This window comes from Barbus barbus (assembly GCF_936440315.1).
Source record: "Barbus barbus genome assembly, chromosome: 30".
In the NCBI taxonomy this organism is placed as follows: domain Eukaryota; kingdom Metazoa; phylum Chordata; class Actinopteri; order Cypriniformes; family Cyprinidae; genus Barbus; species Barbus barbus.
The window spans coordinates 4,487,326-4,505,198 of record NC_136758.1 but is presented as its reverse complement, the minus strand read 5'-3'; the positions used below and the strand labels follow the sequence as shown (position 1 = coordinate 4,505,198).

The window sequence follows — 17,873 nt, the reverse complement described above, 5'->3', positions numbered from 1 at the left end:
GAGCAAATGCGAGGTTGTTTAATTGGTTAAACGATCTTATCTAGCTGTCACTGAGTCAGTGTGTAAATTTCTGACTCGTTGTCTGACCCACAGGAGATTCCCCTGTCAGAGATCTTGCAGGTGGAGGTTGCGCGCGACTTCAGTAGTTTAGCCCTGGGGGGCAATCCGCACTGCTTCGAGGTCATCACCGCCACCATGGTATACTACGTAGGGGAGAACACCGGCGGCCTCCACATCCACAACCCTGCGCTGGCTGCCGGTGGCGTGGGGCTGGAGGTGGCCCAGGGCTGGGAGAGGGCAATTCGCCAGGCCCTGATGCCCGTTCCAGTAACACCACAGCCCAGCGTGGGTGCCGCTGCCGGACAGAGTAAAGATCACAGTGAGTAGCAAAGTCCGAACTCTGTATTTTAAAAGTCTTTTAAAATCATGTGAAGTGAATCTTCATTTTCATCCATGAAACAGAAAATGAGATATTTAACAGTACATACTGCTGTTTTACATAAAATTCATAAATTATACCAAAAAAACAAAACAATACAGTGGTCCATATGACCATATGATTTACTTTGAAACTATTTTCACTCAGGAATTGCTAGTACATTTCACATATAATTACAAAGAAACAGCAAGTAACACACTGAATTAAACATAAAATGTTGAAGTAATGAGCTAGTATTTTCTTGTTCTAACTTAATTTTCTTTACAATGTAGAAAAATAATTGTTTCAAGCCATATGAAAAGACCAGAATTGTAGATTTTGAACACCTGGCACTTCATGACACATGAAGTTTGAGCATAATTTCTTTTTTATTCAAACTGTCTCTTTAAGGCTTAAAAAGATCACCTAAAAATCATTTACTCACCCTGAAGTTGTACTAGACCTGTTTGAGATTCTTTCTTCTGTTGAACACAAAAGACTTTAAAGAGGAAGCAGTCAGTCAAGTTTACATTATTTTGTAAATTTATTGCCACTTTAATAAAAAAACTATATATATTAGACACGATTAATGTAAGCATTTTAAAGAAAAAAAGGATGTTTTGCGCACAGAAACGATCTATCACAGTGTGCGAGTACTGCATTGAAATGTCTTTCAGGCTGTCTTGCGCTTGAATGGCTAAAAACACTTTGTTTAAACTGGCAAGACTAAACTTTCTTGAGGAAGCAGCACTAGCACAATCATTCAGACAACTGATTAGTTAAACACTGGAGCAACCTGTTAACAGCAGGCAAGATAATTGTATTCGCAGGCAAACATAAAATATGCTATATAACACTACTGGTGACGAGCCAGTGTAATGCAAATATGTCTGACATAACAATAAGGTGCAACATGAATGATATTGTATGAAGCAGTATTTGTTTATATCATGTTGGGGTTGGGGTCAGTATGTTTTTGAAAGATGAATACTTTTATTCAGCAAGGATGCATTAAATTGATGGAATGTGTCAGTAAAGTGACTATTTTAACGCTCTGGTATTGTTCATTTGGGGGTCACACTTGAGTTGTTCGCGGTCAAAACTGACCGAACACCCGAAATGTAACTTTTTTTTATCTTCAGTAAAATCAATAATATATTTTTGTTCCAAAATATTTTTTCTTTTGTATTTGAGAGAATTTCATGGTACTAATGAATATTTATGCAATAATTATAATCCCCATTGAAAATAATAGTTTTTTTTCCTATAAAATTTTGATATTACTTTTCAATTATGGCAGTATTTCATGTTGAAATAGAGACAATGCCTTTAAAATCCAATTTTTGAAGTCAGATTAGTGCCATCTGGTCGGAATAAAAAAAGAAAAACATCTGCAATTCCATGGTTTAGCCCTCTAGATTCCTATATAGCTCTATAAAAGGCTTATAAATTCTTTAGCTGTTTTTAGGCATAAAGACTTATTTTTATTAAGTTGTGGATCTGGATATATATATTTAGACATTCTCAAAGACAACTTTTTGTAAAGATTTAGATCTTTTTTGTTTGAAATGTTAGTTTTTGCATTTATTTTACTAAGGCATTTTGTTACACATAACAGCAAAAGTCAACAAAAATGTACCAAAAATGAACAGGAATGCTTTATCAGAGATTAATCAATCTGATTTCAATCTCTTATTTGAATCTTCTGGCTCAATATTGCCATATTGTTACAGCCACACCAGTTAATTTGTGTGTGTATAATAGTATGTTGTGTGTGTGTGTGTGTGTGTCTGTGAGTGTGTGCTTGAGTGTGTGTGTGTCTGTTTTGTACTCATGATGTATTAGTGTGTAACCCCTTCCTTGGTGTCTGTGTTTTGACTGTGGACGAATTATTATAATTATTACTTTTGGACGAATTATTGATTTTATTTCATGCATTTGCAGAAACAGTGACTATTGTGTTACAGTCACACTAGTTCATATACACTCACCTAAAGGATTATTAGGAACGCCTGTTCAATTTCTCATTAATGCAATTATCTAATCAACCAGTCACATGGCAGTTGCTTCAATGCATTTAGGGGTGTGGTCCTGGTCAAGACAATCTCCTGAACTCCAAACTGAATGTCAGAATGGGAAAGAAAGGTGATTTAAGCAATTTTGAGCGTGGCATGGTTGTTGGTGCCAGACGGGCCGGTCTGAGTATTTCACAATCTGCTCAGTTACTGGGATTTTCACGCACAACCATTTCTAGGGTTTACAAAGAATGGTGTGAAAAGGGAAAAACATCCAGTATGCGGCAGTCCTTGTGGGCGAAAATGCCTTGTTGATGCTAGAGGTCAGAGGAGAATGGGCCGACTGATTCAAGCTGATAGAAGAGCAACTTTGACTGAAATAACCACTCGTTACAACCGAGGTATGCAGCAAAGCATTTGTGAAGCCACAACACGCACAACCTTGAGGCGGATGGGCTACAACAGCAGAAGACCCCACCGGGTACCACTCATCTCCACTACAAATAGGAAAAAGAGGCTACAATTTGCACGAGCTCACCAAAATTGGACGGTTGAAGACTGGAAAAATGTTGCCTGGTCTGATGAGTCTCGATTTCTGTTGAGACATTCAGATGGTAGAGTCAGAATTTGGCGTAAACAGAATGAGAACATGGATCCATCATGCCTTGTTACCACTGTGCAGGCTGGTGGTGGTGGTGTAATGGTGTGGGGGATGTTTTCTTGGCACACTTTAGGCCCCTTAGTGCCAATTGGGCATCGTTTAAATGCCACGGCCTACCTGAGCATTGTTTCTGACCATGTCCATCCCTTTATGACCACCATGTACCCATCCTCTGATGGCTACTTCCAGCAGGATAATGCACCATGTCACAAAGCTCGAATCATTTCAAATTGGTTTCTTGAACATGACAATGAGTTCACTGTAATAAAATGGCCCCCACAGTCACCAGATCTCAACCCAATAGAGCATCTTTGGGATGTGGTGGAACGGGAGCTTCGTGCCCTGGATGTGCATCCCACAAATCTCCATCAACTGCAAGATGCTATCCTATCAATATGGGCCAACATTTCTAAAGAATGCTTTCAGCACCTTGTTGAATCAATGCCACGTAGAATTAAGGCAGTTCTGAAGGCGAAAGGGGGTCAAACACAGTATTAGTATGGTGTTCCTAATAATCCTTTAGGTGAGTGTATGTCTCTGTGGGGGATGGGGGGCGGGCGGAGTGTGTCTATTTTACACTCTTGCTGTTTTAGAGTGTCACCCTTTTATTGCTGTGCACTCTTTTTCTGCATTGTGAATGTTTTGTAGATTGTACACACAAAAAATTATTTGTATTTTTGCGTATTTCCCATTCATTTCCAATGGCGGTCCAATTTTTGACCGCAAACAACACAAGTGTGACTATTTTTTTTTTTTAAGACCATTTAGTTTTTTCGTATCAAGTCCACAATTTGTTTTGTTTTTTTTTGTGGTCATGTAGCGACTGCCATACAAGTCACCAAGTTTCGTACCATTCCGATGAAGTAGCGATTTTGAAAAATTCTAAACTTTTTTTTTTTTTTCGGTCTAAAATAACCGAACACCAGAGGGTTAAATGAATGCTGTCATTCAGTGTTGCATCAGAGGACTAAATAAAATTTTCAAATATATTCAAATAGAAAACAATTATTTTAAGCTTTAATAATAATAATAATATACGATATTTTTGATCAAATAAATGCAGCCTTGGTGAGACTTCTTTCAGAAACATCTTACCAACCTCAAAATTTAGAACAGTAGTGTAATAGTTAATTTAACGCTACATGCTATTAAAAATGTATAATTATCCAAAAAGACTATAAAAAGTGCACTTTAATTCATTAAAAAGACACACGACCTGCTATGACATGAAATTTGTACTGCTACTGAAAATAATAGGGCCCCACTTTATATTAGGTGGCCTTAACTACTATGTACTTACATTTAAATTAATAATTTGGTACAATGCAATTATTGTGTACATATATGTTTTTACATTGTACTTACATTTTTAAAAATACCTATATGTAATTACATCTGTAATTAATTTCTGTAATTACATTTATAATTACACTGTTGACCCATCCCTTACACCTTAACCCACCCTTAAACCTACACATACCACCAAACCTGTCCCTAACCTTACCCATATCCCACCTCAATAGCAGCAAAGTGTTTTGCAATAGAATATGACCACAATAAGTAAATTGTACTTATTTTTATTATGTAATTGCATAGTAGTTAAGGCCACCTAATATAAAGTGGGACCAATAATAGTAATTTACTCTATGCAATGATTTTAGCCAGTCCCCTGCACTTTACAAAGCATAAACATAAAAGCACATCTAAAACAAATTGCAACACACAATATTCAAAATGCTGCACAAACAGCAGATGCAACATAAGTCAACAGCATGTCCCGAATGATGTATGGATGAGCATGTGTGTGTGTGATAAATCACTGAAACAGAATGAAGTTGGAAATTTTAAATGTCCAAACAAGCAGTCATTGATGAAGCAATGGTACAAACTGAGACGGCTGTGAATAGTGACTTTCAGGCAGATCTGCAGCTCTATTCTGCAGAGTAAATGGCCGAGCTTAAGTATTTAATATCCTGATGCACCTCTATTTAATTGTGTTGAGAGACAGAAGATTAAAGAGGTTTGACAGGTCTGGATTAATGAAAGCTGTTTAGTTATGAAACAAACACACTTTTGATTCAGTATTCAGAGGAGATTTCAGCCCAGAGATGAGTGACATACATAATTAAGTGTTTGTCTGTAGGCAAATCTAACCCAAAAAATAAACAGAAAAAGCACAAAGTGTCCCTTCAGAGAATTACTATGTAGCTCATGTTTGTCATCTTCAGAGTAATTTACAATTTATTATATATTTCAGATATGATATGTTTGAATTATTCTCACATTTTGCACAGGAATGAGAACAAGACTGGAAAATATGTTTCAGCAATCAAATTGCTAAATGACCAGCCGCATGATAACTTACAATGTGTTGCAAGTTTTGGATGTGACACCAATTGAATATGTATATATATATGTCTGCTTCATATTTTCCTACATACAGATTTGACATTTGAACATTACCCAGATGAAATGCCAAATGTGTGTGTATTGTGTTTGTGTGTATTACAGAGGAACTGTCCATCAGCATTTCTGTATCTAACAGTCAAATCCAGGAAAATGTGGTGAGTGTCTGACTGTGTTTACCGGCAATATTTCACAACTATACACTCTCTTTATTCACCCTTCTGCATGTTCGGTCATGTCCACGGTCAAGCCACACTGCAAGAGTGAAGAACTGAGAGAGGAAATAAAACAATTTGAGCTTATTAATTTAACTGTAGACTGAGAAATTGTATTTGGATTGAGTGTACTGGAGAAACTATATTTGAAATTAATATTTATTTTTTGCTCCATCTTTAGGACATCAGCTCAATCTATCAGATCTTTGCTGATGAAGTGTTGGGTTCTGGACAGTTTGGCATTGTTTATGGAGGTACACACTAAAATAATTCAGTGGCTTTGGGAATATACCAATGATAAATAACTGTGCTACCTTAATACAATCTCTGGATATCACTTAAGTGATTGTTATTTATATATATATATATATTCCTTTTAAATCTGTTTTAAGGGAAACATAGAAAAACAGGCAGAGATGTGGCCATCAAAGTAATAGACAAGATGAGATTCCCCACCAAACAGGAGAGCCAGCTGAGAAATGAGGTTGCCATTTTACAGGTGATCAATCTTTTTAATGTGATTATTGAGAAATTGTGGCTGTAGATAGCACTAGAACAGTGACTTCCTTAATTCGTTATGCTGGAGACAAGTGGTCCCCTTTAATAAGTTTAATATGTGACTGCTTTCTTATAGAATTTGCACCATCCTGGCATCGTAAACCTGGAGTGTATGTTTGAGACTCCAGAGAGAGTCTTTGTTGTCATGGAGAAACTCCACGGTGACATGCTGGAGATGATCTTGTCCAGTGAGAAGAGCAAACTTCCAGAGCGCATCACTAAGTTTCTCGTCACACAGGTTTGCAAATATCTTTGTTTTCTCCAGTCCTTGCAAATCCAATTTTTCATGTTTATTCATGTGTATTCTGAAGTGCGTTTTGTTTCGATGAGGCAGTAGTCTGGATCTCATCTACAGCTAAATTAGAGCGGCGAGTCTGTGGGTTGAGCAGTTGGGCCCCTGGGGACCCCGAGAGCTTATCTATTAGTCATGGATCTGAAGCCACAGAGCTGTTGTGATGTGGCTAAGATGCTTCTGTTTCAATGAAAATAAATGGCAATGTTTAATGATTGTGATTGCATCCATGTTTGTTCTCGACATGTAGCCCAATGCCCGATGTCAGTGGTGTTGGTCTCACATCCTATCAAACCAAGCATTTATACACCACTGTTCAAAATTTGGGGTCAGTAAGCTTTTTTTATGTTCTTGCAAGAAGTCTCTTAAGCTCATTGGGTAAATTTATTTACTCAAAAATACTGTAAAAACTGTAATCTTATGAAATATTATTACAAGTCAAAAATAACAGTTTTCTATGTGAATATATTTTAAAATGAAATGTATTCCTGTGATGCAAAGCTGAATTTTCAGCATCATCACTACAGTCTTCAGTGTCACATGATCCTTCAGAAATCATTCTGATATGCTAAATGCACTGCTAAAGAAACATTTCTGATTATAAATTTTGCGGAAAACCGTAATTTTTTCAGGGTCTTTAAAAATATATATTTATTTATTTATTTATATTTAAGTTTTTATTGTCACTTTTGATGACATCAATTTAATGTTCTTGCTGAGTATTAATTTCTTTTCTTTTCTTTTTTAAAAGAAAAGAAAAAGTTGTGTTACTAAAAACATTGTTACTAACCCCAAACCTTTGAACAGTAATGTGATATGAGATTGGATGAAGTCCTGATGGACATGAGTTTTGTTTTTGGTGTTTTTATGATTCTTAAGCATGTGTTTTTACATTTCCTCTTGCCTGTTTTACCTATTAAAACTTTTATATTAAACTAACCTTTTATTCGAACAGCATGCCTCTTACATACAGTCGTGGTCAGAATTATCGGCACCCTTGGTAAATATGATCAAAGAAGGCTGTGAAAATTAATCTGCATCGTTAATCCTTTTGATCTTTTATGAAAAAAATTCACAAAAATCTAACCTTTCATTTGATAATAAGAATTTAAAATGGGGGGGGGGGTATCATTATGAAATAAATGTTCTTCTCTAATACACATTGGCCATAATTAACTGCACCCTTTTATTCAATACTTTTTGAAACCTCCATTTGCCAAAATAGTATAGGAGTTTTCTCCTATAATGCCTGATGAGGTTAGAGAACACCTGACAAGAGATCAGAGACCATTCCTTCATCCAGAATCTCTCCTGAGCCTCCAGATTCACAGCTCCATGACGGTGCTTCTTCTCTTCAGTTCACCTCACTCATTTTCTACAGGGTTCAGGTCAGAGGACTGGAATGGCCAGCAGAAGCTTGGTTTTGTGCTGAGTGACCCATTTTTGTGTTGTTTTTGAGGTTTGTGTTTGGATTATTGTACGGTTGGAAGATCCAAACATGTCCCATTATAAGATTTCTAACAGAGTCAGTCACTTGTTGATTTTCTATCTGTTGGTATTTGATAGAATCGTGTTGGTATTTGTCTAAACAAGATGTCCAGGACCTCCAGCAGAAATATAGGCCCACAACATCAAAAATACAGCAGTATATTTCATTGTACACATGGGGTAGTTTTTATCCCTGTGTTCACCAAACCCATCTTGAGTGTTTGCTGCTAAAAAGCTCATTTTTTAGTTTAATCTGACCATAGAAGCCAGTCATTTGAAGTTCCAGTCGTGTCTGATAACTGAATATGCTGGAGTTTGTTTTTGGATGAGCTAGGAGAATTTTTCTTGAAACCGTCCCAAACAACATGTGGTGATGTAGGTGCTGTTTGACAATTTTTTTTTTTTTAAGGTTTTCTGACCCAGAGACTCAAATATTGTCTGCAATTCTCCAGCTGTGGTCCTTGGAGTCTTTAGCCACTCAAACTCTCCTTCTCACCGTTAATTAGGACGATATAGACACACGTCCTCTTCCAGGTAGTTTCGTAACATTTTCTGTTGATTGGAAATTCTGAATTATTGCCCCGATGGTTGAAATAACGCCACTTCACTAATTTGTGAAGCTCAATTATCTTTTGCTGCACATCAGAAATATATTCTTTGGTTTTTCTCATTGTGATGGATGATTAATGGAATTTGGGCTTTGTTTTCCCTCCTATTTATATTTCTGTGAAACAGGAAGCCATGGCTGGATAATTTCATGTTCATAATCACCCTGGAGTGCTCAAAATTGTAAACATGAATGGGAAAATACTTCAGAGATATTTTACTCATAAGAATTTCTAGGGGTGCCAATAATTGTGTCCAACGTGTATTTGAGAAAAATATTTATTTTATAATGAGATTTTCCCCCATTTTAAATTGTTTTAGTTCAATGAAAGGTTAGATTTTTGTGATTTTTTATTTATTTATTTTATTTTATAAAAGATCAAAAGGATTAATAATGCAGGTTTATTTTCAGAGCCTTCTTTTTATCATATTTACCAAGGGTGCCAATAATTCTGACCACGACTGTATATATGTTACTGGCATTACTCTACAATATCAGTCCAGAAAGCTAGACAGCTGTACTGTAATATGAAACTGTCATCTAGAATGCTTTCATACTGGGGAGAAATCTCATTTCTATCTGTCTTGTCTCTCTGTCTGTCAGAAACAAATGAAGGGTTTTTCTTTTACATTAGAAGAGCATATTACATTGATGGCCAGATAAAGCTTTAGAAAAACCATCCAGCTGATAACTGCATGCAATTAAGTGACTGCTTTACTGTCATAGATCCTTGTGGCTTTGCGACATCTCCATTTCAAGAACATTGTTCACTGTGACCTGAAGCCAGAAAATGTGCTGTTGGCATCCGCCGAGCCATTTCCTCAGGTAAACAACAGTGAATAAAAGACATTATCCTTAAAGAGAAAATCACCATATAAAAAGCACCGGGTTTCCCAAACTAGGGGTTTGAGTTGATGAAAAGCTAATAATTAAATCATAAAAATGCAAAATGTTAATAAATACAGTATTTTAAAATAAAAACATTTAAAATATAACACAAGAGAACAGTTAAATAATTTAGATTTTTGATTGTAACCATTAACCGACTTCATAGAAATGTGTTAATAAATTATTGGAATATTATTCTAAATTCTCAGGAGCTCCTTCAAGTAAATACTTAGTCAAACGGGTTCAGCTGACAAAAGTGTTATAGAGTTCCTGAGACAAAACATGAGCAAACTAGACCACTTGCTCAGTGAGATCACTCTCTTGTTTCAGGTCAAACTGTGTGACTTTGGGTTTGCTCGGATCATCGGGGAAAAATCTTTCCGGCGCTCAGTGGTGGGCACACCAGCGTATCTTGCCCCAGAGGTGCTGCGCAGTAAAGGCTACAACCGTTCCCTGGACATGTGGTCAGTGGGAGTCATTATCTATGTCAGTTTGAGTGGCACCTTCCCCTTTAATGAGGACGAGGACATTAACGACCAAATCCAGAACGCAGCGTTCATGTACCCACCAACACCCTGGAAAGAGATCTCTGCAGAAGGTAAAGTCATGCTTTACTGATTTCAAGTTACTTTCTAAAGAATGAACCTGTTTTCTCAGCACCACTATGTTTTTGTTACAGAGTAGATGCAGTTGCTGAGAATAAACCAAAATATAAACTGGTTTTGTACATTTTTGGAAGAAATAGGCAGTACTAGTGCATGCCGGATAAGGTGTTTTCATTTGTATTCATCTGAACCGTAGTGAGTAATGTCTGTCTTGTGCTTTAGAAGAAAGAGGGAGATGTCTGTCAGACAGCGAGCAGACTGTCCACCCCCACGTCTGTTTAGAATAGTTCTTTCCGCCCAGGACCTGAGAGATTATATCAGCCTCTCCCAATTTCAGTCTGTCACACTCCTCTACAAGACTATAAATGTTATTTCTCTGTCTCTGCGTTTCACATCATTACATGTTTATTTTTGTTGGAGCAATTATACTCAAATTCATCATTACACTCGTTTTAATTTATTGTTGAACTTTGTGTGAAGAAACTTGCATAACAGCTCTTTACTTGTCACGGTTTTCACCAGAATATAAAGCAGAACAATTGTTTTCAGCCTTGATAAAAATAAGAAATGTTTCTTGAGCACCAAAAAGAATCATGTGACACTGAAGATTGTTGTTCAACTTTCAGTTTACAAATCCAATCGGACTAGTAATATACTCCAGTATTCCAATACTTCTTGGGACTAAACTGGCTTCAAGTGTTTCTTTTGTGTTGCTGTGAAGTATACTACAAGTGAACTTATAGATATACTATTAGTTATATACTTCTAGCCCTTGGTTGTAGTGATTTAGGATTCCTCTTCACTACCCGATTTTTCACAGATTAAAGAGCTAAAACGCTTTGTGAATTACTCTTAGATTAAAAATGTAGGAGTCCTAAAATTAAGACTGACATGCCTAATTATATTTAATATTTTCTCCTAAATCGGCAAGTTAGGAGTTACTTTTAGCCCCAGATTTAATTCCACAAATGTACTATTTTTTCTAAACTCTTTATAAGCTATTTAACCTCAAAGCTGTCTTGTTACTATAAACTTGTGCATGGAAGTTCAAGTTCGAAATATACTGTATTCTGAATCACTATCATAAAGAAGCATTTTGTATGCATATATAGTGAAAGTGACGTAACGTGGCCACGTATGGTGACCCATACTCGGAATTTGTGCTCTGCATTTATCCCATCCAAAATGCACACACACAGCAGTGAACACACACACCGTGAACACACACACACCCGGAGTAGTGGGCAGCCAATTCTGCGGCGCCCGGGGAGCAGTTGGGGGTTTGGTGCCTTGCTCAAGGGTCTCACCTCAGTCGTGGTATTGAAGGTGGAGACAGTATTGGTTATTCACTACCCCACCTACAATCCCTGCTGGTCCTGAGACTCGAACCCACGACCTTTGGGTTACGAGTCCGATTCTCTAATATATATCTGATTATTATTTCATATGAATAAGCCAAATATTTGATTACCTGTAAGTATATGCTAATTATGGTTTTCTCATTTACTAAGAATTATGAGAAAGAACATTTTATGTACTTATCAGAGATATAAAGTACACTAGATGTATACTTTAATTTTTGGGTTAAAACAAGTACACCAGCAGCACACTTGAATAAACCTCTCTTTTATGTAAGGGTACAGATTGCTCTTTTTGGCAATGTGGCCTAGATCTGTAATATTGTAACATCCTGATCATGTATTAACTAGTCTATCTATTTCCACAATCTCCAATTGAACTCTACAGCTACAGATCTGATCAACAACCTTCTCCAAGTCAAGATGAGGAAACGTTACAGTGTGGATAAGACCCTCAGTCATCCGTGGCTACAGGTAAGGAACCTAAAAACCTGTCAAACGGCTTCTTTGAATGTTTTAGAGCTTTATACCTCAACTTATCCATGTCTGCACTGTCCCAGGACTACCAGACGTGGCTCGATCTGCGAGAGTTTGAGACGCGCCGAGGGGAACGCTACATTACTCACGAGAGCGACGATGCACGCTGGGAAAAGTACGCTTACGAGCACAGCCTGGTGTATCCTAAGCACTTCATCATGGCGCCAAACCTCGATGATATGGACGAGGACCCCTAGTGGCCATGTGAGCCAAACTGAAAACGAGGTCAGATGAAAGCAGCAACCTGTTAATGGTCTGTTGCTGTGGAGATTGAAACACATCAGCAATCTGAAGCAAACTGTTACGAGCTCAGCAGGGTCGACCGCTCTCTGGATGTCAACAAGAGTCATGGAAACTGCAGATCCACACTGCTAATGAAGATGAAGGCTGTTTCAGAGCGTGGAAATATTCGCTGGGAGTGCATTCAGAAGTCTCAATGACTCTTCTTTTCCAAACGGTGCTGTTATGTTTGTTTCTTATCGAGGCGTGTGTTCGAATGTCAGAAACGCGTTACAATAATAGAAAGGGTAGTAACAGATGTGAATGAAGTAAAACAAAACACATTGGGGAGAACGATGCAGTCATTTATAGTAGTGTTCACAGCCTTTCGTTTGGAAAGCATCAAACTGGAACATGCATTTTTTAAAAATTCTTATTCTTCTATGATCTTCTAATTAATTTTGTCTTAAGATATAGGTTACACAGCAGACTGAATGATTTCAAAAGGGTCATTTTTTTGCACTAAACAATACAACCACTGCAGCTGGTACAATTAAATGTATTATGTGACGTAACAGCACACCATTCTTGAAGAATCCAGAAGATTCGCGCTTGTGCCGTCGGATGAAAGGACAGCTACACTTAAGCTACAGTATGTTTGAGCTCTGAATTGAATCTGCCAGATGGAATGGGAGATATTAACTTCAGCGGACCAAAGACATCTGTGTCTGTCGTGACTCTTGTTCTTACGTCGTGTTGTCCTCAGAGCCATTCGTTTTATTTATTCCTCATGCTGCAGTCTTAAAATCTAATACCAGCTAAGCAGTGCAGAAAGCAGTGCAGAAAGATGTGTTGGTCAAAAGCCTACTGTGAGAAAGCTTTATGACTCATTAGCAAAGCTCTTTTAATACAAAAAATAATGTATTGAAAATAACTGCTAACAACTTTTATTAGAAAAAGATGAACAGTGTTATATTCTTTTTGTTCCTTTCATTTTTTTTGTTTTAATATGGTATGTTTCGTACCGAAGAATGAACCTTTCTATGAATCCCAGAACTGGAAAATCTGAAAAATATTTTTGGTAATGGACTTTTTGTTGTTGTAAAAACCACATACAATATAAAAATTAAGATGGATAAATTGGCACATTGTACCCACATCCCTCTACACACACACACAACTTAGTGAAAATTATCAAATATGAGGAGAAAATAAGCCATTTTTAAGTAGTTTCTTTTCATTGTCCATGGAATGAAAACTGTACCATACACAATGAAATATGGGAGAAAAGGGTCGAGGATTCCTCTAAATCATCACATCTTGATCACTATGTTGCCGCTGGATTGGCAAGTGTCAGTGTTCTGTATATTTTAGTACATACTGGTTCAATAAAAGCTATACACTCCATGTGTTTGGGGTGATTTTTCAATTTTTTGGATTTGCTGATGGTGCAGGAGAGATCTGACAAAATGAAGTTTTTGCCATTTTTGCAGGTCATGAAATGATCAGAAGACCTGGGCATGTCCGCACCAGAATATCATGAGGTTTGAAGCATACAGCCCTTTACATAAAATTACTGGTTTATTTTGTTTACAGTCAATCATCACTGTACTGCATTGCATTATATGTTTTGATAATAAAACGAAGCATTTAAATGTCAATATTTTTATATATACTTTGTCTCAAACTATCCCATTTAAAAAAAAAATGAAGTTTCATATGGCAGGTTTTACTGGCTGGGTTAAGCATCATGGTTTGTCAAGGAGCCTGATGTTGTGGGTTTGTACTGCTGGTGTGTGTGTGTGTGTGTGTGTGTGTGTGTGTGTGTGTGTGTGTGTGTGTGTTTGTGTGTCAGTCAGTGTGTGTGTGTGTGTGTCAGTGTGTTCAGAGCAGTGAGCCACAGTATAACAGTGGCACCACAAATCAGCTCCAATCAACAGCAGCTGGATGCAATTATGTAACCGCTGAGATCAGGCACTGTGGCCTTCCTCACAAATGAGCTGTATGTCTTCATGTTTCTCAGAGATTAACAAATTTGGATAATTTGTGTCGTAAATCAAATCCTTAAAATCTTAAGGAATGTGAGGAATAAAAGTGTAAAAAAGTTACTGTGAGAAAATATAATATCATAGAAATGTTTCTTGAGCAGCAAATCAGCGAATTAGAATGATTTCTGAAAAATCATCTGACCTTCAAATAGAAAACAGCTATTTAAAATTGTAATAATATTTGGTTATTGCTGTTTTACTGTAGTTTTGCTCAAAAGCAGCCTTGGTGAACAAGACGCTTCTTTCAAACATTAAAAAGGGTATTTAATCTATCAACAGACATTCAGTCAGAGCTATGCTGGGTACTCGAGACAGCAGGTCAGTCTCTTAAGAGCGAGTCTCATCCCCTTCCCCTGAGATGAAGGGACCTCTGAATGAGCTTCTTTATCTGCCTTCTCCGCAAATGGCTTAAAGATGTGTGGCCGTGCCACATGGCTGACTGATAAGTGTTCATCTTCAGGAGACAGGAAAACTGGGCAGATAAAATTACTCTGTCATTTTATTTCATGACCAGACCTTGCAAACTGAGGATACATTTGGTTTTGATCATAAACTGGTTTAGATAAGGCACCTACAGGTCTGAGATTGGAAATAAAACAATCTTTCCCCAAATAGCATGAGCTAAAATAAAACTAGAAAGAGCATGACTTTTTTATTGACTTATTGGTAAATACCTAACAACACTAACAGTAAAATAGTTGATGTTGCATTTTCATTCTGTGGAACATAAAACAAGATATTCTGAGAAATGTCTGAGTGTTTTTCTCCATACAACGGAAGTCGGTGGTCACCAAACCGGTCACAAACATTCAACAAAATCTCTTCGTTTGTCGAGGAAAACAGAAAAGGTGTAGAAAGACATGAGGGTGAAGGTGCACTGTAAGAAAAGCAGACCCAGTAAACAAGTCAAAAATGCCTGCTCGCAGTCATCATGAATGAACGCACAATTCATTTTTATTGCATAGGAACACACATGTGGTCTCACTTTCCATAAAGCCTGTAATACAGCATGTTTAGATGCACGCTGGCTGCGGCCACAGGGCTTGGCGCTGTCTGTCGTTCAGTAGAAGCACAAACCACGCGCCACTGAGCGACAGAGCTTTATTGCTGCAGATTCAGCCTCATTCTAGATGTAAGGCTTGGCAGTCCATTAAATGCTGGAAAGATTGTAGAGATCAAAACAGGCTTAAATGCACATATTGTGTAAATATGGGTAATGAAGTCCAGATGCTGCTCCAGAAGGGGAAATGGAGCCCTGAGGTCTCGTTCATTCTCCTCTGCACGTCTTATATATGATCTTCAGACGCATTTGTTATAGATACCACTGAGGGATCAAATGCTCAATCAGTCAATTATGAGAAAACATGATAACACATTTGCATAGTGTGTTAGATGCTTATTAACCTCTTAAGACCCGAGAAAAAAGTTTTAGGGAAAACAAAAAAGTTTTTTTCATGTCTTTAAATTGTTTTGAGCATTTAGAGTAATGTAAAAAAAAAAAAAAAAGTTAAAAATTATATTTCATTCATAGGTTATGCAAAAACAATAGATTTTTAAAAAAAATCACCAATACATTTGTAGTTTTTTATTTTTAAACTAAGATGAATCTCAACTATGTTATACCAGAATGATTCGATATACTTTTTTTCTTTCTGCAAAATGTGTGTAAAATGGCCATAAACGGGGTTTCTCATTATATACAATGTATCTATAAACTAAATCGTATTTGCATGTGTTTTTGGGGCAACATGTAATGAAAAAAAAGTGTAATAATGGGAGTAATATTTGACCTGATTTTCATAATAATATATAATATTTCAGAGAATATTGAAATATAATTTATTTCCCTATTCATTTGTTATGTCTCCCAAAATGCGTAATAAACATGCTTTTAGTCCCGGTGTCGTCATATGAGGACATGTATGAAATCAACGTCCTGGCTGTTTCATAACAGAAGGTCATATTTTGCCAGACTTGATTTCATTTTTATGCCACTAGAGGGCGTTCTGCTCACAGAATTCTCAGCAAACCTCATGTGGTCAGTGCGTGCTTGTAGTATATGCCATTAAAATGTTCATTTCACCAGAGCATCGGTCGTCGAGACGCATATTGTTCTCATAGCAGGTTCGAATCTGTCATATTGCCATTCTATAACTTCTCTCTCTACCTCTTCCCAGTGTAACTTCTGTAAATAGTTTGGTCGCTGTTTCATTTCAGACTATTATTGCAGATGCTCATTAACACTGCAACAATAAAAATACAATAAAATTATTAGAAATAAAATAAACAATATGCTTTTTCTTGTTTTCTTTCAAATAACTATATATATATATATATAGTAACAAAAAGAAGAGCGGCAGATTTCAACACTATGGAGTGATTCATGAGCTTTACTATTGTCTTGATCTTAGGTTGCTTCATGCTACATTTGCACAAAGGCATCGGCTAAATGACAACTTGCTATACTTATGAACATGAACACTGTGTTTAAAATTGATTTAAAATTTAGTTACATGTCAGATGGAAAATAAAAACAATAAATGCATTGTTTAAGTTTAAATGTACCCGGATTTTAATTGCACTGCATACCAAAGTAAAAATATAGGTTATGTATATGTCCCACAAATGTACATTTGGGGTAGTGATGCAAATCTTTATCATTTAAAATTCTAACACTTTACTTTAAGGTGATGCAGTTACACAAGTACATACTTTAATAATAACAGTAAATCATGCATAATTGCAAGCAAGCAATCCTAATCCAAACCCTAACAAAAAACGTAACTGCCTAGTAGTCCGTGTAGTTATTTAACATATCCGGTACTTATTTGTGTTTTAACATTGTAAAAAACATTGACTTAAAATAAAATGTAACATTTCAAAAATATCAGAATATGTAATCTCATATGAGTCACTTCACATAAAGGCACCTTAAATGTGGAATTCATGGAGTGTCAGATTGCAAAACAAATCATAAAAATGACTAACTTTTGTAGAAAAATCCTACAGTATTATTGTAACACAGCCTTTAAGTTCCCGCTTTATATTAAGTGGTCTTAATTACTATGTACTTACATTTAAGGTAATCATTTGATACAATGCACTTATTGTGTACATACATGTTTTTACATTGTACTTATATTTAAAAAAAATACCTGTATGTAGTTATATATGTAATTAATTTCTGTAATTACAAAGTGTGACCGATGTTCTGTCGATTTGTGCTACCCTGTCAGATTTTCCTACCTGCCATTAAAACAGTAGGTAGTACAATTCGACAACGAAAATGTTACCTGTTAAATTATGATTTATTAATGTCTACACCTACCACACCCTAAACCTACCCTTACAGTAGTGTATATACTGTAATTATGTGTTATATTTGCAGTGGGATACAGCTACCGGAAACCAACAGTCAATATATTTTTCTACCTATTAGATTGTGTTTTATTAACATCTACATCTACCCCCCCCCCCCCCCTAAACCTACCCCTTACAGTAATGCAGATGCATTAAATATTGTTGTTCAGCGTGAGAAAAAGAACGAAATATTGATGT

General features: G+C 36.6%; 1 protein-coding gene across 1 annotated transcript in view; it reads left to right on the top strand.

Annotated features, from left to right (window-relative positions):
* Positions 1 to 13,937, top strand: part of LOC306850517 (serine/threonine-protein kinase D3-like) — an 82,025-nt gene extending 68,088 nt beyond the window's left edge. Inside the window, exons 11-19 of the mRNA XM_079386183.1 lie at positions 94 to 379; positions 5,606 to 5,658; positions 5,897 to 5,969; positions 6,108 to 6,214; positions 6,350 to 6,511; positions 9,387 to 9,485; positions 9,879 to 10,146; positions 11,900 to 11,985; positions 12,072 to 13,937. Coding sequence (XP_079242309.1) covers positions 94 to 379; positions 5,606 to 5,658; positions 5,897 to 5,969; positions 6,108 to 6,214; positions 6,350 to 6,511; positions 9,387 to 9,485; positions 9,879 to 10,146; positions 11,900 to 11,985; positions 12,072 to 12,245 — 1,308 coding nt within the window. The 3' untranslated portion in view covers positions 12,246 to 13,937. The remainder of the gene's footprint in view (positions 1 to 93; positions 380 to 5,605; positions 5,659 to 5,896; positions 5,970 to 6,107; positions 6,215 to 6,349; positions 6,512 to 9,386; positions 9,486 to 9,878; positions 10,147 to 11,899; positions 11,986 to 12,071) is intronic.
* Positions 13,938 to 17,873: the final 3,936 nt, after the last annotated feature.